Genomic DNA, 23329 nt, shown 5'->3' with positions numbered 1-23329 from the left:
TAATCCCACCCCCATCCTCTGGCTGGCTGCTGGAGCCTGAGGGCAAAAACTCTGCCTTCCTGTGAGACCAATCCTATAGGAAGCAGGGCTTTGCTGCTTCTGAACTGACACTCTAGGGGAGCCACTGAGCCTGTGGATCTGGTGGGGCAGGGGGAGGAGAGGAGACACCTGAAGGGCCTTGCCAAAGATTGGACAATGGTGATTCTCAGCAGGTGAAATCCAAACAGCCCACAAGTGTAAGAAAAGATACTTGGCCTCCCCAGAAACCAAAGAAATGCACACTTGGGGCAACAATGCAGTATTTTTCACGTATCAGATTGGCAAAAATTAAAAAAAAAATGATACCTAGTATTGGAGACTATTGGGATACCTAGTGTGGGGAAACAGACACTGCTGCACTCCTGGAGGGAGTGTTGGTAGTACAGTCTTCCTGCAGGGAAATGTGCACATCCCAGTATCTATACTTTTCCATTTCTAGGAATTTGTTTTCAGGAAGTAACTGAACATATGCACAAGGATATGTGCTCAAGGATTTACTTTAACCAGCATTATTTATTCATAATAGTAAAAAGATTGGCAATAGGGTGACTGTCTAGAGATAGGGGATTGATTAAACAGTGTTATCTCCATAAAAAGTAAAACAATCTTTGGCCAGAACTGATGCTGTAGACTTGTGTTTACTAACATGGAAGATATCCACTACCTCTATATGAAAATCAAGTGGAAAAAAAACAGGTTACAAAATAGTATTTGTAATTCCATTTTTCCTGGTAACAAAATTGGTTATATGTATATTATTACATATGCAGTATTATGCTATGGAGATAGCATATTAGATATACACATATGTTACACATACCAATTATATATATGTTTACATGTATAGATATGTGTGTAAATGTGTCTACATATGTACATTATGTGAATTTATGTAGGAAATGTTTAGAAGGATATGAATGAAAATGTCCCCAGTGATTATACTAAAGGGGTGGGAAATTTTATTCATTCATTCATTCATTCATTCACTCATTTTTGTCATTCTCTGCATTTCCTGAGGGGTTTATTCATTTTTTGGCAATGAGCTTGTATTGTTTTTATACTAGGAAAAATTATATGTTAATATTAATTTATTAATATTAATTAATCAGCAAAGTAAGATGATAAATTTGTCTCAACTGTGTTAGCCAGTCTAAGTGCAACTATCCTCTCATACCAAGACAGTCCACAACTCCTCTACTTTAGAATCCCTCTCTGATCCCAGGACTGTCTTTAATTACAATAATAATAATGAGGAAGAGGAGGATCATGATGTCCATTTATTGGGCACACACTGCATGCCAGACATTGGCTGGTACTTCACATGTATTCTTTCATTAGAGATGTAGATACTCTCATGTCTTTGGATTTCCTAGCAGAGCCTGAAATGGGGACTTTGTGCAAGTGATTTATTGAGGGAGGGCTCTCCTAGGAGGTCTCTGTGAAGGAGTAAGGGAGGGAAGAGGATGGGGCAGGGTAAGTTCGGCAAAGATGGGGGTTCAGCTGAAGTCTAGTCTCAGTCTGACCCCACGAGGAGGTCTGGACTATACGTGGTACTACGTTGTCCTGCTTTGAGGCAAGAGGACTGGCCTTTTATCCCTCTACATTAGTTGGTCATTGGTTGTAGGACAATGGGAAGGGATAACCAGGCAGATGGGCTCAAGCTCCCAAATACCTCTGGGAGAGGCACCTTCCATCAGCCAATCGTTCTAAGAGTGCAGCTGTTAGCTGCCAACGCTCACAGTACCTGGTGGCTGGGTGTGCTGGACTACTACAGGGCACCTGGGTAGAGCACTGACCTACATATTATTATCCCCATTTTACAGATGGGGAAACAGACTCAGAGAGGTTGAATGACTTGCCCAAGGTTATTCAGTTGGTAAGAGATGGAGCCTGGTTTTGAACTCTGGCCCAAAGCTCTTGCTCTGAGCCCTGAAGCCAGACTGCTGGTAATTTCACTGCCCCACCATGGGCCCCCTCCACTGGCTCTCCGTGCCTCACATTAGCATCTCTGCCGATAAGCAGTTCCAACCTGGGCTTTTGAAGAAGGGAGCCACAAAAAGCCTTTGTGTTTCTGCAGAGGTCCTTGAAGGTTGTATGTTGGTGGAGCTGGTTGCTAGGAGACATTTCTCAAGAAAGTTTCCTTTGGAAAATGAGCTCAGGCTTTGCCCATAGCCTCATACTATTATATCTGGGAGAGAGACATCTCAGCCTGTGTTTCCTCTATGGTATTAGCTGTGGATCCGATTCCTTCTCCAACTGGTTTTTCCAGGCCCCAGCCCAGAGTGTATCCTGGCTGAAAACAGCTCCTTGGGCAGACAAACTCAGAATCATGGAGAGAAAGAGCCCTTTGAGATGACCTGCCTGCCCTCCCCATTATGCAAATGGAGAAACTGAGGCACAGGGAGTTGAGGAGCTCACCTTGTGAGCTAGTGGCAGGGTCATGATTTGTGTCTGATTATGGCACAAGGCAGCCCCCCCCCCCCCCCCCCCCGGTGTCTGAACCCTGTATGGTGAAGACAGCAGGAACTCCGTATGTGAGGACAGGGTGCATTTCTCTTCATTAATCCTTGGGTTTCAAAGCCTTCTGTGGACAAATGATTACTTTGCTCAAATGGAGATGAGCAGCTGGCATTAACTGGGCATCTACTCTGTGCCAAAGCCTAGAGTAAGTAAGTGCTTTAAGGTCTTTATCTGCTAAATCTGACCTCTAGACCACCTTGGGGTTCATTTCTACTGGCTGTTTTTTCCTTGACTAGAGATCATGTTTTCCTGTTTCTTTGCATGTCTAGAAAATTTTGATGGTATACTGGATACTGTGTGTGTGTGTGATGTGTTATAGAGACTCTTGATTCTGTTTCCTTTTGAAGTGTTAAGTTTTGTTTAAGCAGACAACACAATCACTAGCTGATCCTTTTGAAATCCCATGCCCTTCATTTTATACTTGATTAAGGGAGATTCATGCAAAGCTCGAGCTGTTTCCCAAGCCTCCCTAACTTGGCAGGACTCACTTTTAAACTCTGGCCTCTGAGGATATTGAAGGATTTGGCTTTAGGTTTTGTTAGGGCAGGTCTAGAGGGGTCCTTATACTACAGCATGGTCCTCACTGCGAGGGCACAGCCTTTCCGGTGTCTCAGCTCAAAGCCTGCAGTGAAGGTCTCTCCAATGTCTGCCAGCACTGCTTGACCAGCAGGATCTGTTTGCTCTCCACTCCTGTAACAGCTGGTCTCTGCTAAACCTTGGATGGTTTCATGCTGTGCACGCATAGCCCAGCCTCTGGGCAAGGACTTGTGGGGTGTGGGGGACCCCCACATAGACTTCTGGGGCCCTGCAGCTATGCAGCTCCTTCCTCTCCAGTCCTATGATTCCTTCTTTTTTTATTGTCTCAGTTGCCCAAACTCGAATCCCTGCCTCCTGAGCTCAGAGGGACTGTTGCATTCTGTTTAAGCTCCACTGCCCTGTGCCATGCCTGGGAAATTGTCCTAGGATGAGAGCCCAGGTGATGAGGGGCTCACCTTGTGAACCCCACTCCCTCAGAATCACAGTGTCTATTGTCCACTGCCTGCTCTCTGAAGACAACTGCCTCTGCTTTTGAAGTGTTGTTTTTGGTGGGAGGGCTGGTCTGGCACCGGGTCCTTCATTATGGCTGGAAAGGGAAGTCTATCTCGTAGCTGGACACTCTCTACGTTTGTCTTGGAACGTTTACTAGGAGCCTGAGAAAAAGGGCTGATTAGCATCATTTAATAAGCAAGGAAATTGAGATTCAGAAGGGTGCAGTAACTTACCCCAATAGCAAAACAGGCCAAGTTACTGAAAAGAGTTTGCTAGGGGCACCTGGGTGGCTCAGTCTGTTAAGCGGCCGACTCTTGGTTTCGGCTCAGGCCATGATCTCAGTTTCGTGAGTTTGAGCCCCACATCAGGCTCTGTGCTGACAGTGCAGAGCCTGCTTTGTATTCTCTCTGTCTTCCTCTTTCTCTCTGCCCCTCCCCTACCCATGGTATCTCTGCTTCTCTCAAAATAAATAAATAAGCTTAAAAAAAAAAAGAGTTGGCTAGATTTCAGAGCCCATATTTTGTCCTTGTACTTTCAGTGGAAAAGATAAAATAAAAACTAAATTTCACAGTTACCATCACCAAAACAGCAGTGTTTTCTGAGCCAGTTCACCTATTTTCTTATATCCCATCTCTCACCATGTACCTTTATTCCTGTTTCTGCCACTGGCCCCTGTTCTGGCTGTTGTCCCCTTTCACAGGGAGGATTATAGTTGTCTCCTACGGGGCTTCCATTGTATTCTTCCTAGAACACTTTTGCTGTCTTATTCTCTTGCTCCACTGACTTCAGTGGCTCCCTATGACTCATGGCCCTTCCCAAAGTGTAGAATTGGGAACTGCACCTTAGGGAATGCTATACCTCACAGCTCTCCTCTTGGAGATTCACAGCTGGAAGTGTGAACATGAAGAGGCTCTGTAGGAAAGAAACCTGTTTAATTGGGCTTCACCCAGTCTGTTGATCCTGAAACCTTTAGCTCATCTAACCCCTATTAAAATCTTGTGGAACATATTAGAAAACTTTGGACCACAGAGTAAAGGCTAGTATTTTCTGTCTGCATTCCAGTCCTACATTTCAACCTACTCTTTCAATTTCATTTTCCATGACTTCTTGTCACAAGTCACCCTCCCCCCGTACCTATTTCCCCCTCCAGTCTTCATACCCCTCTAGCTGTAAGAATGATATAAGCCTGCAGCTGCTGGAAGTTTCCCTGGAGGGGGACTGGTCCAGCAATGAGGTCAACCAGAGGAAAGTGGAACCATGAGGAAGAGAGGGACCAGGTCCATTTAAGACCCTGGATGCAGCCTTGCCTGAAGCCATTTCTCCTAGACTTACAGTAATAAGAACTGATGAATTATTTTTCTTTCCCTCTTGACTCCAGACTCCTGCAACCAAAAGAGCAAACAACAGCCTGAGAATCCTATGCAGGGCTCTTTCCAGAACAGCTCCTTCCTCATGCCTTAAATAACAACAATTAACCTAAGAGCCAGGCACCTCACCTGTACCAAACCTGCAAGGTGATAAAAATATCCCCAATTTACAGATGAAGAAATTGGGGCTCAGGGAGGTTGAGCCACTTGCCCAAAGTCCCACAGCTGGCAGGTGGGAGAGCTGAGATTTGCCTCTTGCATCTGGAAGGAACCACCTAGTCCACAGCATGCAAAACTGGCCTGGATTCTAACTACCCAGACTCTCACGGAAGTGGCATGGGAGACACCTGGGCTTTCTGGAACGGGGCAAAGGCAAGGAATTCAGCAGTGAGACCTGGCCCCAGATCCCATTACGCCAGGGGAGATCACGTTCCCCCGTTCCGGCGCCATGAGCAGGGCAGAGAAGCGGGCAGGCAGCCACTTCCCTGGTTATTCAAGTAGAAAATTACAGGTGCCCAAAATAGCCTGGGCATTCTTTTATTTATGAATAAGCAGCAACTCTGTGAAGCTGGAATGGGGGCTTATATGTATTTCTTTCCTTTGACCACCTTCCTGAGATCTGCAGAGATCCCTAGTTCTTTCGGGGGGCTCTCTTCAGGAGTTGGGGGAGCTGGCAGGATTGGGGTGGAGGTGTTTTCAGCGTACGGTGATGAAAAAAGGAGAAATGAGGCCTCGCCATGCAGGGGCTGGGGATGCCCCAGTCCTGAGGCTTGAGTTCCCAGAGGGTGCAGGGGATGGGATAGCAGACCTAGGTCTGTCCCAGCTATCCTCTGCTGTGTGGCCTTAGGCAAATGGCTTACCCCCCCTGGGCCTCTATTTCCTCTTCTGTAAAATTGAATGAGTCCTAAATGCACAGAAAAGTGTATTTTCTTCTGAGCATAAAATTAATACTTGCTCATTGTAGACAATGTAGAAAGTGCAAAAAAAAAAAACCCAAAAAACAAAAAAAACCAAACCAACACAACCCCACACAAAAATGACCATTATATCCCCCATTGTCTCTCCCTAATTAAGATAATCAGGATTAACCTTTGGTATATATCCTTCCAGTCTTTCTTTCCATGCATGCATTTAAAAAACGGTTGGTAGAGCACAATACCTGAGCCACTGTGCTCTGAAAATGGAACCCTCACTTATATTACAGTCAACAAATATTAGTCAGTCAACAGACATTGTTGAGCACCGTCCTTGGCCCTGGGTGGCTTGGAGACAGCTTTACTCCAACATCCCCTACATCCTCTTTCTGTTTGTCCAGCCCTCTGGCAACAACCCCAACCCTGGGTCCTCCCTCAGAAGCACCTGAGGGGTTGGTGAGGCGGGAAAGTCATTTTGCAGGTCTCAGATGTGGATGTGGGGCGCAAGGTGGGGCCTGCAACCTGCTGGTGCGGACATCTGTGACCTTGCTCTCCGGCAGGCCTGTGCACAGAAGGGCTGGCCTGGCCATGGCGTCTGGACCTCTGACTGTCCTCCCTGCTGCCCTCTCCCGGGGCTGTGTGTTGATTAGTTGATATGTAAAGGGTGCCTGGCACATAGTGTACAATCAATAAGTCTCAGCTGCTGATAGGACTGTTACATCATTACTATTCCTAGTGGGGTCTAGGCAGCCTGAGGCCATTCCCTCTCAGAGACTCTGGTTGGTAATGAATCTGAGGAGACAGCTGAGTCACTTGCAGGATGGAAATAACAAGAGCATTAATGACGACCGCTTCCATTTATCGGGGCAGCACCTCGCTGAATCATTCCATTTGCTGCCTACAGCCACCCGAGTAAATGAGTGTCATCAGTGCCCATGCACAGGTGAGGAAACCGAGGCTCAGAGATTTCAGTTAACTCTCCCAAGGCCACACAGCTGGCAGGTGGCAAACAGGGACTTTATGCCAGATTTGTCCTGTGCAGGATCCCTGGTCCCTGAGGCTCAGCCTGTTGGGATGAGGAAAGCCTGGTCTCTGCCCCTGGCGTGCTCACCTGCTGGTGGCAGATGCCCTGATTTGGAACTTTAAGTTCCCTGTGTTTGCTGAGGGGTAGAGGGAACTCCGGGGTCAGAGGGAGCTCCGGAGCCCAGCTCTGGCTGGGGGCTCCGGGGTCAGACGGCCTTCGTATAGATTCCTACTCCGACACCTTTGAGCTTTGTCACCTGCCTAACTTCTCCCCGCCTCAGTTTCTCACCTGGAAAGTGTGGATAATCAAAGCGTTGGCAGAGGCTGGAGCTGGATGACATGAAGCTCTTAGCACAGGTGTGGGGCGTAGTAAGTGCTCAATAAATACAGTGTTAATCACTTTCTCACTGATGTCATTCCTAGGGGACTTACTGAATTTCCAAAGGCCACCTTCCTTTGCACCAGAGTGGTGGGCAGGGCTGTGGCTGGTGTAGTTCAAGGAAACCCCAGCCTCCCGCCAGCACTTGGGGTTGGCTGCTTTGTGTCAGATGCTGCCCTCGGGCTGGGCTGCTGCAGACACGAGCCCCAGTGTGAGAGGAGGTGGTAGGAAAGAGGGGTTCCTGCCCAAAGGCTCCCCTTCACCCACTCTACTTCCCCCTCCCAACCTGGGATCAGCAGAATTTTGACAGCCAGCCTTGCCCTCCAGAGATGGTGCTGTTCTGAGCTACGGCGCTCTAGCAGGGCCAGCCACGATTGTGATGTTTGCCCACCCTGGATGGCTCCTTCAGCCCGCAGGCACTCTTGATTTTCTGCAGTGCGTGTTTACAGGCGGGACCCTGACACGGGCTCAGCCCAGAGAGCCTTGACAACCTGACAGAGAAAAGCGGGGTAACTGCCGCTTCTGGGCTTGATTCCCGGGCTCTGGGTGGCCCACCCATGGCCCTGGGCGGTGACGTTCGGGCAAGTGTGTGCTTCAGATGGTGGGCTCTGAGGCGGCCTCCTGGGTCCGATCCCTAGGTTCACCACTGACCTACTGTGTGGCTTGGAAAGGCCCCTGACTTCTCTGAGCTGTTTCCTGTCTGTAAAATGGGGGTAACTGCAGCACCAACTTAATGGGGTTGTTGTGAGATGGTGCTGTGTAAAGTACTCGGATGGTGCCTGCCACGTGATGATTAAATGGGAAATGATAATTTCCTTGAAATGAAGTTGTTGGAAACCCTGTGGTCCGAGGTGCCAAACTGCTCTGTGTGAGAATGAAGAAATCCAGGAGACAAGTCACACTGTGTGGGTTGTGTTTCCTGCAGCAGTGATTCTCGACTCTGGAAACAACCTCCCATAAGGGTCTGATGGCCACGTTCCCCCTCGCTGGAAAGTCTGTCTGTCCTCACGTACACACAGCGTTTTCCACCCAACTTCATAGAAACCCACCCAGCCGCCTAAATGTGGAATTCATCCCAGGAAAAGGCCACAGGATGTGCACCAAAATATATCTATCAGGGCGTGGAAGAATAAAAGAAGAACTTAAATTCTCTCAAATCAAAGATTGTTCAAGCAGATCGTGGCATGTCTGTATCAGGGGAATACTATGTACCCACGAAGAAGGGATTGACATGAAAGGATGCCCCCCACCCCAGGGTTGAGTGCCCCAGGGCCATTACCTCCCTGTGAATGGGGGAGGGAGGGAACCGGGAGGAGCCCCGCTCTCTGGAGACCATCTCTACCCAGCCCTCCCAAGGAGCTCAGCCTCCCATGACTGTCGAATCCTCACTCTGGGGTTGTGGAGCCTTTGCTGGGCAGGAGGCAAAGGCAGGAAACTTTAGCCCTTACAGCCGGTCTGAGGTCTACATGTCACGCCTGCCGCACACAGCTTGCTGGCTCGGCTCCTGCTGGCGCTATGGCCCAGGGAGGCAGCCCGGAGGCTCCTGGCCGCAGCACATCAGGCTGGGGGCAGGCAGAGGGGTGCCCGCAGACCACGGTGCCAGTGGGCAGGACTGGACCGATGAAGTCACCCCAGGATGTCTCTCCCTCTCTCCACTGTTAACCTGGCTGAGACTGATGAGACACCCTTGGAAAAACTGCCACTGGAACTTTCCACTAACCTGGCTCTGGAATGACAGGATTCGGAGGAGAGGGAAGCCCATGGCCATTTCATGGCCAACTTCTTAGCTGACTGTCTGTGAGTCAGACGACACTCACAGAGAGATGTTTGTAGTGCACAGGTTAAAAATAATTCCAGTGCCTCCAGGCTGTGGGATCTGGGAGTCCTGCTTAGAATTTTTTTGCACCGATATTTATGAGTGGATTGGACTGTGATTTTCTTTTCTTTAACTGTCCTTGTTTAATTTTGATATCACAGTTATTTTATCATAGGGGCACCTGGCTGGCTCTCAGTAGAGCATGTGACTCTTGGTCTTGGGGTTGTGAGTTCGAGCCCCGCGTTGGGTGTAGAGATTACTTAAAAATAAAATCTTTGAAAATAAAATGCAAAAAGTTATTTTATCATAAAAAAGGTGGGAAGTGTTCTCTCATTTTCTGCTGTTTAGAAGACAGAGTATAAAAGCAAACTGATGAATTACTTTAAAGCTTAATAGAACACACCTATAAAAATGATGATCTGATGGTTTCTTTATGGGGAGATTAACCCATGGCTCAATTTCTTAAAGTGTTACTAACTACTCAGTTTGCTTATTTCTCCTTAAGCCAGTTGTTCAGCAATGTTTTCTAGATGTTTCTAGAGAGTTTAAAATTTTACAGGCGTAAAGTCAGCTGTATCATTTTCGGCCATCTTCTTCAAAGAACCAACTTTGAGCCATACTGATCTTTGTTATCACATATTTGTTTTCCAGTTCTTTCATTTCTGCTCTAATTTTTATTTTCCAGTTACTTCTGGAAACTACTGGAACTACTTCCTGTTACTAGTTTTTTAGATTGGTTCTGCTGTTCTTTTACCAACTGCTTAACTTTGACATTTGGCTCATTAAATCTCAGCCTTCTTTTCTATCTACTTTTAAGGTTATAAACTTCTTAAATACTGGGTTATCTGTGTTTTGATATACAGTATCTTTATGACCACTGAGGTCTGAAGATTTTCTTGATCTCTTCGTTGATCAATCTAGAAGTGTTTCATATCTTCCAAATATATTTTAGTTTCTTTTTTGTTTATTATTGTCCTTTAATTATGTTGTTGACCTATACCATGATGGGTAGGATACAGATGCTTTGGTATCCGGATTTGTTTTGTAACCTAGAATGTGGTCAACATTTGTAAATACTCCATGAGTGCTTGAAAACGTTTGATAGGTTTCCAAATACATCTTTTAAATCAAATCTGCTTTAAAAAAAAAAAAAAAGAAAGCAAAACCGTAATGAGACACTAGTATCTATCCATCAGGGTCACAAAAAATTAAAAAGCGTGAAAAGTAGAAAACATTGGCAAAGATGTGGGGTAGTTGAACACTGATACACTGTCTGTGGGCATGTAGTTTGCTGTAACCGGTCTCCTTTATCTAGAAAAGGTGTGAAGGGCGGCAGCATAGGTGACCCCAAACTATGCCACTTTGGCATGAGGATTATTTTGAGCTAGAGACACTTGAAAAACAGCAGGTACAAGAAGGGTACTCTGCCCCCACCTCATCTTCCTGAAAGCAGGAGATAAGACTCTGGTGTCAAAGATGCCTTCCCTACCCCAGGAGGAAAGAAACATTTTTATCACCAGAGACGGGATGGAGCTGAGAGAAATCTATACAAACAGATCTTGTTAAGATAACCCTTGTCTTCCTTTAATCTCTCTGTATGTTTCAGTCACTTTCCCACAATTGCTATTTTTTGTTCAACTTGGTGTAGAAGCACTTGGGTCTGTGTGCTTTTGGGGGCTTTGTTTTCCAATGGGGACTCTCATGAACCTGTGAAAATCTCTAAGCTTTTCTCCTATTAACCTGTCTTAGGTTGATTTAATTCTCAGTCCTAGCCAGATACCCTAAGAGGGTAGAGGTAAAATTTGCTCCCTCGGACTTAGTGATCCCACTTCTGGGTCCACAGCTGAGGGACACATGGGTCCCCTGAGACAGAGAGAGAGAGAAAATTCACAGCAACATTAACGTAATGGCACTTGATCGCTTTGTGGAATACCAGTGCCAGTTCAAGTCCTGAACCTGTGGTTGGCAGAAACATCTCTATCGTTTTGAGATCTTGTTTTTTCTTCCTCAGCTCTGGGGCTGTTGGGGGTAGAGGGCTTCAGGGGTAGAGGATATTAGGACATCAGGAAGGGGGCTGTTGGTCTGTGGGGACATCTCCATGCTGGCATCTCAGTGTAGTCATTTGTAGATAGCATAATTTGAATTTCCGATTTGCTGGCAGCTAATGGTGAAGGCCTGTGAGAAGGATGCCTCTTCCTAATTCCTGTCAGTCAGTCATTGTGGCCTGTACTCTCTGTCTCCCTGAGCGCACTGTGACTGCCTCAGGCCTGACGCAGCATCTGGCTCGGAGCGGATGCTCAGGAAATATTTATGGAATGAAGGAGTGAGTTTCCTCTATGACAGCTATGGATTCATTAATTTATTCACTCATTCACTCATACCTATTGTATATCCGACCTGCACTAGGTCCTGAGCGTCCAGAATGAGTGACAGGTAAGGTCCCTGCCCTCAGAAAGCTGACAGGCTGGTTGGGAAAGCCAGGTATGAAACAGTTAAAGAAATAACCAAAGAAGGTGATTTCAGATGGTGGTAAGTTCTGCGGAGCTCCTACAAGACTGGAGACAAAGATGGGGGTACTTAGCTAGGACGGGGGGGTGGGGGGTTGGGGAAGTCCTCTCTGAGCTGAGCCCTGCACAGGCCAGCCCTGGGGAGAGCCAGGGAAGAGTGCACCAGGAAGGAGGAACAGCAGAGGCAACGGCTCTGAGGTGGGGAAGAGCTTGGTGTGTCGGAGAAACACACAGAGTCCAGCGTGGCTGGATTAGAGTGAGTGAGAGCCAGTGTCACAGGAGGTCACAGAGGGGGCCACATGGGGGTCACAGAGGGCCTGGTGGTTGTGGATTTCCATGTGTCTGCTCTCCAAGGGTTTTACCCAGGAGAAGGGAGGACTAGGCCTGGAATCAAAATGACATGTGGGAAGTCACCCCACTGGACAGGAGCTAAAGGGACCTGAGGCCCCAGGAGAGCCGCTGGCAGAGGATGGATGGGTTCCAGCTATGCTAATGTATAACTTTAGATGCGTAAGACGAGTAGAGGTCCAGTGGGGTGAGGGTCACAGTTATGGGTTGCATTGTGTCCCCCCAAAGAGATATGTTGAAATCCTAGCCCCTGTACCTGTGGAGGTCACCTTAGTTAGAAGTAGGGTCTTTGAAGACGTAATCAAGTTAAAAGGAGGTCATTAGGGTGGGCACTAAGCGAGTATGACCGGTGTCCTTATAAGCAGAGGAGACGAGACACAGACAGAGAGGAGAATGCCACGTAATAGTGGCGGTGGCAGAGACTGGAGTGATGTATTTACAAGCCACAGAGCAACAAGGGTGGCTCACAGCACCAGAACTAAGAGAAAGGCAAACAACAGATTCTCCCCTAGAGGCTTATGGGATCACAGTCCTGCCAACAGCTTGACTTCAGGCTTCTAGGCTCTGGAACAAATTTCTGTTGTTTTCAGCCACCTAATTTATGGTAGGTAGGTGGTCGGGGCGGCCCTAGGAAACCAGTATGTCCCTCCACGGTCCCCGGTTGTGACCACAGCGTCACCATGGGCCCTTCACAAACTGACTGCTTTGGGGCCTGCTGATGGCAGGATTCTCCATGAACATCTGCCACATCGTATACCCCAATATGACCCCGAAGTGTCCCCAAGAGCTCAGGTGCATAAGGAAAAACTCTTGGGTGGGTCCCCCACACAGCATCTCCATCTGGTTTCTGGCCGAGTTCTGCAGGTTCTGGGTATGACATCCCTTGTGGGACACCCCATGCCCTATCCTAAGCTTCCATGGGAGCAAGATGTCGCTAAGACCAAGCCAGGCTCTCCCGGCTTCCCTGGGGCACCTTGCTGTTTTCTTTGGTCTTGTCTTAGATTTTAGATGACCGAAGGAAAGTTCCAGCTCCTTGCCCTTTCCCTACCCCCCAGGCCTTGAGACCTGATCGCTCACTTAAACAAAGCCCCTCGTTCATGTCAGCTTAGGAGACACAATGTTCTGAAAGCAGATCCCTGGGGCCCAGGGAGGGAGCTGCCTTTTTGGATTCCTGCCTTCTCAAAAGCCGGCTTTTGATTTGGCCCCTCCTGCCCCACCTCCAAGCCCTTTCATGAAGGAAATTAAATTCTTCTGAACTTTAAGGTCGCTCTTCAACCCAGCTCCCAGTGGGACTGGAGCCACCACCAGCTAGTAACTCTACCCAACAAGGTGAAGATTTACTCTGGCTTTTGAGCATCATGGTTTCATCCAGATACTTGAAAAACAAGTCAATGAGCCGTGGAGCCAGAGGCATCTGGGTTGAAGGCCTGGTTCTGGCAGTTAATGTGTGGTCTTGAGCAGTGAGCTCAACCTCTCTGAGTCTGGGTTTTTACCTTGGTGAAATGGGGACATACATATGTATGTGGCCGGGTTTGTAGTGAGGATTCTGTGGGAGTTCAATGACTGGAAAGCATTCATATTTTTACCTTCAAGGGATGCCCATTTTACAGATGAGAAGGAAGGAGGTCTGAGAGGCCTGGTGACCCCTGAGACTGCTGAAGCATGTGGAGTGGATTCAGTTCAGCTTATGGGTGTAGGCCAGGGTTGGCTGTGTTGTGCAAGGTCTCTGCAAACCTTTGGCTTCTGGAGCGTGTGGGAGGAGTCTAAGGCCATCTTGCATTAATATGACTTCCTCTGACCCCTTCAGGGCTGTGAAATGGGGGAAACAACCCAGGCCGGCCTGCAGAGAGGGGCTATTGCCATCATGTATGTGGGGTCCTGGCACTGCATCCTTTGGGGGATGCATGTTCTCACCTCCCCGCTTCTCCCTGCCTCATTTTGCCCCCTAAAGCAGTGAGTTGCACAGCTACCAACCCTGCATTGACAAGGGAGGAGTGTGGAAGCCCAGAAAGGGAGACCATCTCGTCCAGGGTGGCTCAGGGCCTTGAGGTGAAGGTTTTTGCTTGCTGGTGGATGAAAATTGGATTAAGAGGATGTGAGTGATGTAAGGAAGGAATGAAAATAATGTCCTGCCCTCTACTGTCCTGGAAGGATTTGCCCCTCATGGTCTGAGCATGAGGTGAAGCCTGCCATCTTGGTTCCTTCTCCCCTTTTCCTGTCTAGAGGCATTAAAACACATGGGAGTGGAAAAGAGGCCCAGAGGGGCACTCAGAGGGTGTGGGGAGCAGAGGGGCAGAGGTTGAGGAGAACAGGCTTGGGGTCTGCTCATTCGGCTACCAGCAGACTTTCTCTTGGTGATTTTCATCTCTTGTGTCTTTGTCTCTCTTTCTCCCTCTCTATCTCTCTTTCTCTTGCTTTGTTCTCAGCTGTTTTGAATACTTGAGCAAAAGAAAGGAGAGAAAAAAAAATATTCTCCTTGATCAAAGAGGCTGAGGAAGATCCATAGTTGGTTTTTGGGGGGAGGGTGTTACTATAAGGAAGTAGAGGGGTAGGTGGGGCAGTGGTGAGTTAGGGCCTCACTTGACCCAGGCCCATGGCAGGTCCCAACCCCAGAATCAGGGGTCAGGGCACTGTGCTAGGCTCAGGAAGAGTGGCTGCAAACCAGAAGATTCTTTCAGTTCCTGGATGCACCATGCCTCTTATACCTCTAGGCCTTGGCAGGTCCTACTGTGTCCCTGGACATCTCTCCTGGCTCCCAGACCTGCTTATCCCTTCTTCATTCTTTGGATCACAGCTTGGGCCTCTGGGAGCTTCCCTGGCCTCTTCTTGCTTTGTGGACCTCCTTCTGTGCCCCAGCTCCTCTGTGTTTCCCTTATCAGGGCACCCAGTACCTGCTCTGTCATCACCACTGACTTATTTCTCTCTTGCTGGGCTGTGCAGGGACGGGGCCAGAGTCTTATTCACTGGTCTGTCTCTGGTGCCTGGGATCCTGGTACCCAGTGGTGCCCAGTCAGTGCTTGTTGGATGAATGGTGAAAAAAATGGTTGGATGAATGGTGAAAAATCCCAATGAGGGATTTTGCATTTGGCCAGGAAGTTGTGCAGGTGGAAAATCTGTGTGTGTGTGTGTGGGGGGGGCAGCTGGAGGCAAGGTGGTGAATGTGGGAATTTGGGTCAGAGTCTTAAAGCTCTTGGAAGGTAAGAAGGGGATGTGTGGGAGAAATTGAGGGACTCAGTCTATGTCCTTCCTCTCAGCCTGAGTTCTGTGTGGATCCTTCCATGAATTTGGCCTTCAGCCCCACCATGGAGTTACCCCCATGGAGACCCAGCCGCCATCTCTCTCTCTCTCTCTCTCTCTCTCTCTCTCTCTCTCTCTGTCTCCCTTCCTCAATCTATTGGGTACTTATTATCTGCTAGGTGCTGGGGACACAACTGTGAGCCACAAAGTCAAACACAGTCTCCCTCCTTGGGGAAATCACAGAACTAAATCCGAGATTACAGCCTTGATCAGTGTGGTGGGGAGAGCGTGGGGAGCATAATGGGATTTGCCCTAGTCTGGGGAACTCAGGGGGAGTGGTGGTGCCATGGGGTGTCTGAGGGAGCTTTACCCCCTTCTAATCTCTCTGGCCCCTTCCCAGCACCGCTGGTGATCCTCCAGGCTTAGCGAAACCTGCAGCCTGTTCATGAGGATATGGCTCTGAGACAGGCTTGCTCTGGCATCCTCGTCTTAGCCTCTAGCCCTGCATAGACATTAGAGATCCACTTGGGCCAGGCTTCCGAGGAGAAGCGTCAGCTGAGCTGGCATCTTCCTTTCTTTCTCCTTCAATGTCTTTCCCCCATAAGCTGGGCTTCCTGCCATAAGGATGGACAGGAGAAGTTTTAGTCTTGGAAGAGGTGATTGCAGGACTGTAAGTGATGGCACTGTGCAATCACAAAGCAGCATTCTTTCCTCTGGGCAGACCTAGCCAACACCTGGGTACTGGGATCTGCTGGTAGAGAGTGGACTGGATTCCACCCCTGCTCACCCATCCACTCATTGCTTTTGTGCACTGCCTAGCCTGTGCATCTGTTCGAGGCAGCCCGGGGCATTCAGCTTCTGAATTCCATCTTGGCTTGGGGAAGCCAAGGGCAGAGGAGGAGGAAAGCCCCATAGGGAGGCCTCAGGGAACAGGAAAACTGCCCTTTCCCTGCCTCCAAAGGTCACTGTGCCTACTTTCAAATGCCCCTTTCAGTTGTTGCCAGTACATAGCCCTACAGCTCCCAGACCTGGCCCTGTGTCCTTCGGCTTTCCTAGGGAAGAAATTTCAGCTCCAACTTTTTCAAGGGTCCCAGGTGAGGCTATTCTGAGAGTAGAGGATGAGGTGGAGAGGACAGTTCACAGTGGAGGGGAGCACGGGGTGCTTACCGGTTTGCTCAGGCTGGGAAGGAAAACATTCAGGGGCTTTCAGATCCAGGGGGTGAACAGATGGAGTAAAAGGGGGAGCCTGGACCTGAATGACAAAGTCCAGGGTTTGGCAAGCTGCTCACAATGACGGCATTTGTGCTAGTGTCTAATCCCAGAGCCCCCGGGAGTGTGCCCTGCAGGCCCAGATGAAGCCCCAGCTCCCGTCAGGGAAGCGGTCAGAGGCGGTGGGCAGGGGTGGGGGGGGGGCGCACGGCATGGCATGGGCAGCGGGCAGTGAGAGCCTTCTAACGAGGTCCTCCGGCCCCACTGAGCGGCGCCGGGGAGAGGAGCCATCCATCATCGGTGGGGATAATTGTTCAGGGAGCCAGTGGGGCCCGGCCAGATGTGCGCCTTTCGGACTCCATAAGAACGAACACTCCCTTTCAGGCCATTTATCAAATTTAGCTGGATCTCTCCTCTTTTATTCCTTTTCTTTCAGTCAAGGAAACTTCCTTCTAATGAAGACGAATACAAAGCGACGAGTGCTTGGCAAATATCAACAGAGTCAGAATGTAGGATTCGTTCAGTGAAAAACCTGGGTGGTGCTGAGTTTGGAGACATGTCTTGCAGCATGCTGAGTGTTGAGGGCTTCAAGGGGTTCCACTGTGGGTCTGGGGGCACAGCCAGACCCCTCTCTGCTGAAGCTCCACCTTCAGCTTCCAGAGCAAGGGTACCATTGTGTGCCACCGTTTCTGACACCGACTCTGTGCCAGGCACCTCTGCTCATCCTAGTGTGGAAGGGGAAATCATGATCCCATTTAGCAGATGAGGAGACTGAGGCTCGGAGAGGTTAAGCAGGTGGCCCTGACAGGGGTCCCTGGTGGGATTCGAACCCTGTTCTTCCTGCTCCAGAGCCCACCTTCACACACGCCAGCAGTGGGGTTCAGTGGTCAAGGCTCCTTAGACCGCCTGCTTCAAATCTCGACTCCACTGCTTACTGGCTGGGTGACCTCGAGCCTCTCATTTAATCTCCTTTAATCTCTCTGTGCCTCTGATTGTTTGGGTAATGAACATATCTACCTCAAAGAGCTGTGGGCATACTGAATGAGAGAATCTTTGCCGAAGCGCAATGCACATGGGCTGTTATGAGTAACGTTTTCTTTTTAGTATCAGGGTATCATTTAGTATCTGTATTTAGCATTGGGCGCTTTAAGGGTAGAAGTAGGATCATGCCTGGGGTGCTGGACTTGTGTGGGGACTGCCTGTAAGAGCCTGTGGGCCTGTGCCCTTCCTGGGGGAGGGGCACTGGCTGCTGAGTGGAGACTGAGGACAGAGTGCCCAGACCCCGGTCGTCTGATGTCTGAGGGCTGTGAGAGTTGCTGTGAGGGCAGGTATGCCTTTCCCTCCTTGGCCCAGCTCCCGGCACAGGTGCCCAGTTGATGGGTGTTTATGGGAGGCTGGGCTGGGAGCCAATGAAGATGTGGCAGACAGTTATATACCAGGAGAGAGTGCTCTAAGTGGGCAGGGGTCGTCTCCAAGGGGCGGCTCGGTCCTGCCCTGCATGGTGCGGGGGAAGGAGACCCACTGCCTTCCTGTGTGCTTCTGGGGCTGGGCCCGGAGCTGCCAGGCCTTGTGGAAACGGTCTGACCCTGGCTGCATGGCCCTGGCAAGTCCTCCCGCTCTCTCAGCCTCAGTCTTCCCAGCTGTACAATGGGGAGAGGATTGGAGCACATCACCAGGGGTTTTCCAGAGCTGTTATTTTATAACTGTGAGTAAGCCACCAGCGTGGGAGGGGTCTGAGAAGCCCCCAGGGACAGCAGGGTGACCTTTATAGGACAGGCCAGTGGGTGCTGGACATCATGTTCTGCACAGCTGGGCCTGTCATAGACATCCCACAGAGGCAGCTGGGCTGTTTGCCTCCAGAAATGAAGACAGAAGTAGGCATATGGGGGGTTTGGTGGGGTGATCCATGGTTGGGGGAGCCCCACAAAGGGCCTGGCCTGGGCATGCTCATAACCTATGCTCCAGGCTGGCTCTACCACTGACCAGCTGGGGGAAGTTATGTTTGCTTATGAATCAGTTTTTTCATCTGCTGTTGGGTGTGATGTTAATGCCCTCATTGGCTCAAAGGGAGGACACAGGTGCGAGAGGATCAAATGCAGAGAAGAGACAACGTTGACTGAGCACCTATTTTGTCCCAGGCATGATATCATTTAGGTTTTATGACAATGTGAGAAGGATTATTATCTTTAGTTTATCGAGGCAGAATCTAAGGCTCAGAGAAGTGTATTGTCTTGTCCAAGGTCATAGAGCACGTGGAGGAACTGACTGAGGTCTGTCCGACCCCAAAGCCCATGTTCCCAATCACTATGCTCTTGCTGCCTTCTCCCCGGGAGGCCTTTTCCCTGCAGGGCCGGAGAAGGAGCTGGGCTCAGGGTAGGCATGGCTTTCAATGTGGGGGCTAGTCCTGGCTGACTGGTGGGGGAGTCCTGGGATGCTGTGCTGAGGGGGATTTTGAGGCTGTCTACACTTAGTGGGAAAGGGTACAGGGATCCATTGGTGATGTCTGTCATGGGTGGGGGAAGAGAGGATGGCAATACATGAGCTGTATTTGCCGTTGCTGCACGAGACCTTGTCAGGGTCTTTTCTAGGCCTGGAAAGCTATTCTCCAAGGTGACTCTCAGCACAGGTAAGATCTAGAGGCTGAGCTCATTCCCCCTTGGGAAAAGAGAGGAGCTGGAAGACTGTTCCTGAAAGAGGGGATGGGTGGGGCCAGGGCGCAAAGCGTGGCTGGGACGGCCGCTCTGGGCTGCTCAGATAATCTACCTGTCCTAACTGCGGGCTGGCTCGAGGGAACACTGCGGGAGGGAGAAGGGACAGCCACAGGACATCAACCTTGTAGAATAATGCTGCTGGGGGTGCTGAGGGGCGGCAGGAGCTCCCAGGTCTGACTGCTTCTGAAGCGAAGGAGGTGGGAAGCAGAGGCTGGCACTAGGAGGCCCCAGGGGGTTATCTAACCCAACACTCATTTTCCAGATGGGGAAACTGAGGTCCAGAAAGGCTTCCTCCATCAGGTCCATGATGTGTTTTACTTTAAATTTGAAAAATGTGACATGGGCTGGGTTGGCAGAAAATTTGGAGCCAAGCACAACCATGAGCTGTTTGAGGATTAGAGCCCCTGTTTACTGGGCCCTCTGGGTGTTAGGCAGTGTGCTAAGCACTTTATAGGTATCAGGTCATGGAACCTCCCAGGAGGTGGGGACTGGCCCTACTTTACAAGTGAGGACCTGAGATCCAGAGGGGTTCAGCTCCTTGGCGCAGTGGGTAGATGGGGGAGCTGGGACTGGGCTGCCTGACCACACCATTGGGATCACTGTCCTGGACAACCTGGGCTGAAAGCATGGAGGAGAATCCCCAGGGAGCCCTGCCTCCCCTTCTCCTCCATCCAGGAGGTCTGGGCCGGCCCCAAGAAGGCTTGTGGAACAAGCCCCCTCCCACGCCCATCTCTAATGCAGACACAGGGGTTGTATCGACCACATTTTCAGAAACACGCATAGGCTATGCTGTCTACAGATCCCCTACTGGGAGCTCAGATGTAGAAGGTGATGCATAATAATATGAAGAGATTTCTATAATAATATATAATAATAATAATATATAATATAATATAATATAATATAATAAATATATATGTATATATGTATAATTCATTTAATATTTCACTGAGGTAGTGACTATTGTCCCCATGGGGGAAGTGAGTTACAGAAAGCTTTGATACCTTGCCCACAGACACTCCCCTGGTGCATGGGGAGGGGTGGCCACAGAGCCTGTATGTAGGAAAGCAGAGAGGCATATGTATAAGACCAGAGAGCCCGTGAGATTGGGCAGCCCCAGGTCTGTTCCAGAGATGGAGAGATCAGATGGCTTTGTCTTAAGCCCCAGCCAGGTTTCTAGATGCAAATCTTGGCTGTGAGCTCAGGGAGGGATGCCGGGGGGCAGTGGCTGGGTGAGGCCCCCCAGAGCTGGTGGGTAGGTGGGTAAGGGCTCCCACTTGGTAAATGCAGTCTCCCTCCCCACGTTCAGGGACCCAACAGGACACTCGGGGGCTCTTACCTTCTTCCCCTGGACTGTTCCCATGGCACAAAGTAGGCACCAGGCCTGGGTGGGCCTCGGGGGCCAGGCTGGGGGTCCTCCCTGCTGATGTTGATCTCAGGAGCCGGGGCCCAAGGGGTTCCCCGGGCCAGGGCCCCCTGTCCTCTCGCGGCTCATTCTCCTCAGGCACAAAGGAGGCTTTCACAGCTGTTCCTAAGCCCAGAGCTCCTCAGACAGGCTTAGAGTGATTGATCCTGTCAGAGGCGCACGGTGTCTGCATGTGGCCCACACGTCCTGTGGTCCCTGTAGCTCCTCACTTCCTGCATCCCTGCCTCTCTCAGAAAGGGAAACTGAGGCATCCAGGGTTGGGGGGAGAAGCAAAGCAGTCCTCTCACCATGCAGCCGGCAGCTTGGGTGCGGCAGGTGACCTCTGGCTGGCCTAGCAGGCAGGACTTGGCCTTCTTGCCAGGCCGGGCACCAATCCGCAGACAGGGCCCAGACAGTGGAGACTGTGTGGGACATCTGGGGCATGGGGCTCAGGGCAGGCTTGTGTGGGCACGTAAACCTCGGGCTGGACAGCCCCATTAATAAGACACTTGGGGGCAAGGGCTGTCCCAGAGCAGAGACTCTGAGAGCAGAGCACTTCATTCAACAGGACAGTTATCCAGGCGGGGAGGGGAGGGGGGAGGGCTGGTCTGGGCTCAGGCCAGGAAAATATCTGGAGGCTGGATTCCAGGCCCAAGGCCAAGTTCTCCAAGTTACCCCAGCAGTCACCCTCCTTCTCACTTGCTACCACCTTCCTTTTTATCGCCAGCATGGGGTGAGGTTAAGGCCAGAATCACTTTGGGCTTCCGTCCTAGCTCGCTCTTCACAGTTGTGTGACCCAAGGGGGCATGATTTGACCTCTGGGAACCTCAGTTTCTTCGTGTGTGTGTGTGTGTGTGTGTGTGTGTGTGTGTGTTCCTATAATCACACTGCACAGTGTTGCTCTGAGGGCCAAAAGAGGTAGGTGTGTACAGCCAAAGCCATTGTTCTGTTAAAACAAATCAGATGATGTCATTCCCTGTTTTATCGTCTCCCACTTGACCGAAGAAGGATATCAACTGCCCCACCCCATGGGGCAGTAAGGACGAAATCTGGTGATTTGTGTAAAAGCTCCAAGCAGAGGACGTGGACAATAGCAATTCTCCAGAGAAGTTTGGTGCTGCTGTTATAATGTTGTTAATAACACTGACGATAAAATCACTGCCTATTGGCAAGTCCCAGGTAACCAGTTTGATTAAGCCTAACACCCTTTCTTAAGAGGTGGCTGGGCAGGGAAAACCTTGCCACCCTCACTTTGCTCTACTATGGTGCCTCACTGGGAAGTGGTGATGACTTATGGCACAGATGATTTATGAAATGGTAGTTGGCAGTGAAGGCTCAAGGATTAGGCATTCTAGACCCAGCTTTGCCCACAGAATGAAATTCCCCGTGGCCTAAAGTTCTGATCTATCAAGTTTTTCTTGCTTCTTGGACATCATTTCCCATTCCCTTTTCTCCCTGACAATTCCTGGATCATACCACCTTTCTCCTCACCCCAGGACCTTTGCACTGGTTGTTCTCTCTGCCTGGAATGTTTCCCATCTCTCTCCCTCAACTCCATTTTTCAATCCTGCATAATTCTTTTCTTTTTATTCAACAGACTCAATTATCTCCTCTTCAGATAAGCCTTCCCTGACCCTCAATGCAAACTAGCTTCCTGGGTTCTCTGTTTATTATTTTTTCATTGTTCAGCTCCTGCACCTGAATGGCAGTTCCACAAAGCCTGGGTCCTGGTCTGTCTTGTTTATTAGTTCACCTCCTGGGTCTAAAATAGAGCTTGGCACATTGCAGTCACTCAATAAATATTGGAGAAGTGGGTGAATAAATGATGGAGGATGAAATGAAATAGTCTAAGTACGTAGAGTGCCCAACACAGCCCTGACTCATTGTAAGAGTATTAGTACTGTCCCCTCTAGGCAAGCAAAAATGTGGCTTCTTCCTTTGCTCCTTCTTCTGGTCCAGCCCCTGCCTCAGCTGCCCCCCGTTCCTTTTCTCCCTGATTCAGTCATGGCTGGCATTCCGCTTCTGATTTCCTGCAGTACAGAGAGCGTTCACGACATTGTAAAGGGCAGTGACTAAACTGGCTGTCAGCCAGAGCAGTAAAAATGCCGTAAGTCAGCCCTGAAGATCAAACTCCTTTGGCAGCCATCCCATAATTATCTACCAGCTTGGATCTTGGTGGGATGGGAGGAGAGAAAAGGAATTTTACCCACTTATTAATTTTTCCCCCTCTGCTTGGAGTCTTGCTGAAATATGACTTATGAGCTGCACTAAAAGCTTGGTTGCTGGAGGTCTTGATTGGCTGAAGGTCCGAAGCCTGGCTTCTGGCAAGATGAGGGTCTGAAATGCAACATTTGGACCTCATGCCATGGGCAGGAATGGGGGTGGTGGACCCAGAACCTAGCACAGGTCTTGGCACCAAGGAGTGCTTGGAATGCAGACACAGATGATTTATGAAAAGACGGTTGGTGTTGCAGGGTCAAGGACAGGGTCTAGATCTGGCTTTGCTTTGTCTCACTGTGTGGCCTGGGCACAGCTCGTAGCCTCTCTTTCTCCATGTGCAAAATAGGCTGCAAACATCTGTTCCTTCCTGACTCACAATCTTGTAGAAGGGAGCAAGGCTTACAAAATGTGGGACGGTTTTGAAAAGAGGAGTTGCATATCACTCAGACCGACTCCCTCTTTGTCTCTCAAAGCAATGATGGTGGATTTTGAGAACGTTGACTCAGAGGTTCTGGGCAATTTTCAAAAGTCTTCAGAGGCATTCATGAGGAGGAGGAGGAAGGGGAAAAGGAGAAGGAGGAGGGGAGGGAGGAGGGAGAGAAAAA

General features: G+C 49.7%; 2 protein-coding genes across 4 annotated transcripts in view; one reads left to right on the top strand and one right to left on the bottom strand.

Moving 5' to 3' along the window:
• The window catches only part of FAM107A (family with sequence similarity 107 member A), a 52951-nt gene extending 32105 nt beyond the window's left edge, over positions 1–20846 (bottom strand). Inside the window, exon 1 of the mRNA XM_015065283.3 lies at positions 20439–20846. Coding sequence (XP_014920769.2) covers positions 20439–20462 — 24 coding nt within the window. The 5' untranslated portion in view covers positions 20463–20846. The remainder of the gene's footprint in view (positions 1–20438) is intronic.
• The window catches only part of KCTD6 (potassium channel tetramerization domain containing 6), a 125304-nt gene that overhangs the window by 85482 nt on the left and 16493 nt on the right, over positions 1–23329 (top strand). The gene's annotated exons all lie outside the window — the stretch shown is intronic.

The sequence above is a fragment of the Acinonyx jubatus genome, chromosome A2, assembly GCF_027475565.1.
Source record: "Acinonyx jubatus isolate Ajub_Pintada_27869175 chromosome A2, VMU_Ajub_asm_v1.0, whole genome shotgun sequence".
In the NCBI taxonomy this organism is placed as follows: Eukaryota; Metazoa; Chordata; class Mammalia; order Carnivora; family Felidae; genus Acinonyx; species Acinonyx jubatus.
This window is presented reverse-complemented; position numbering and strand designations above follow the sequence as displayed.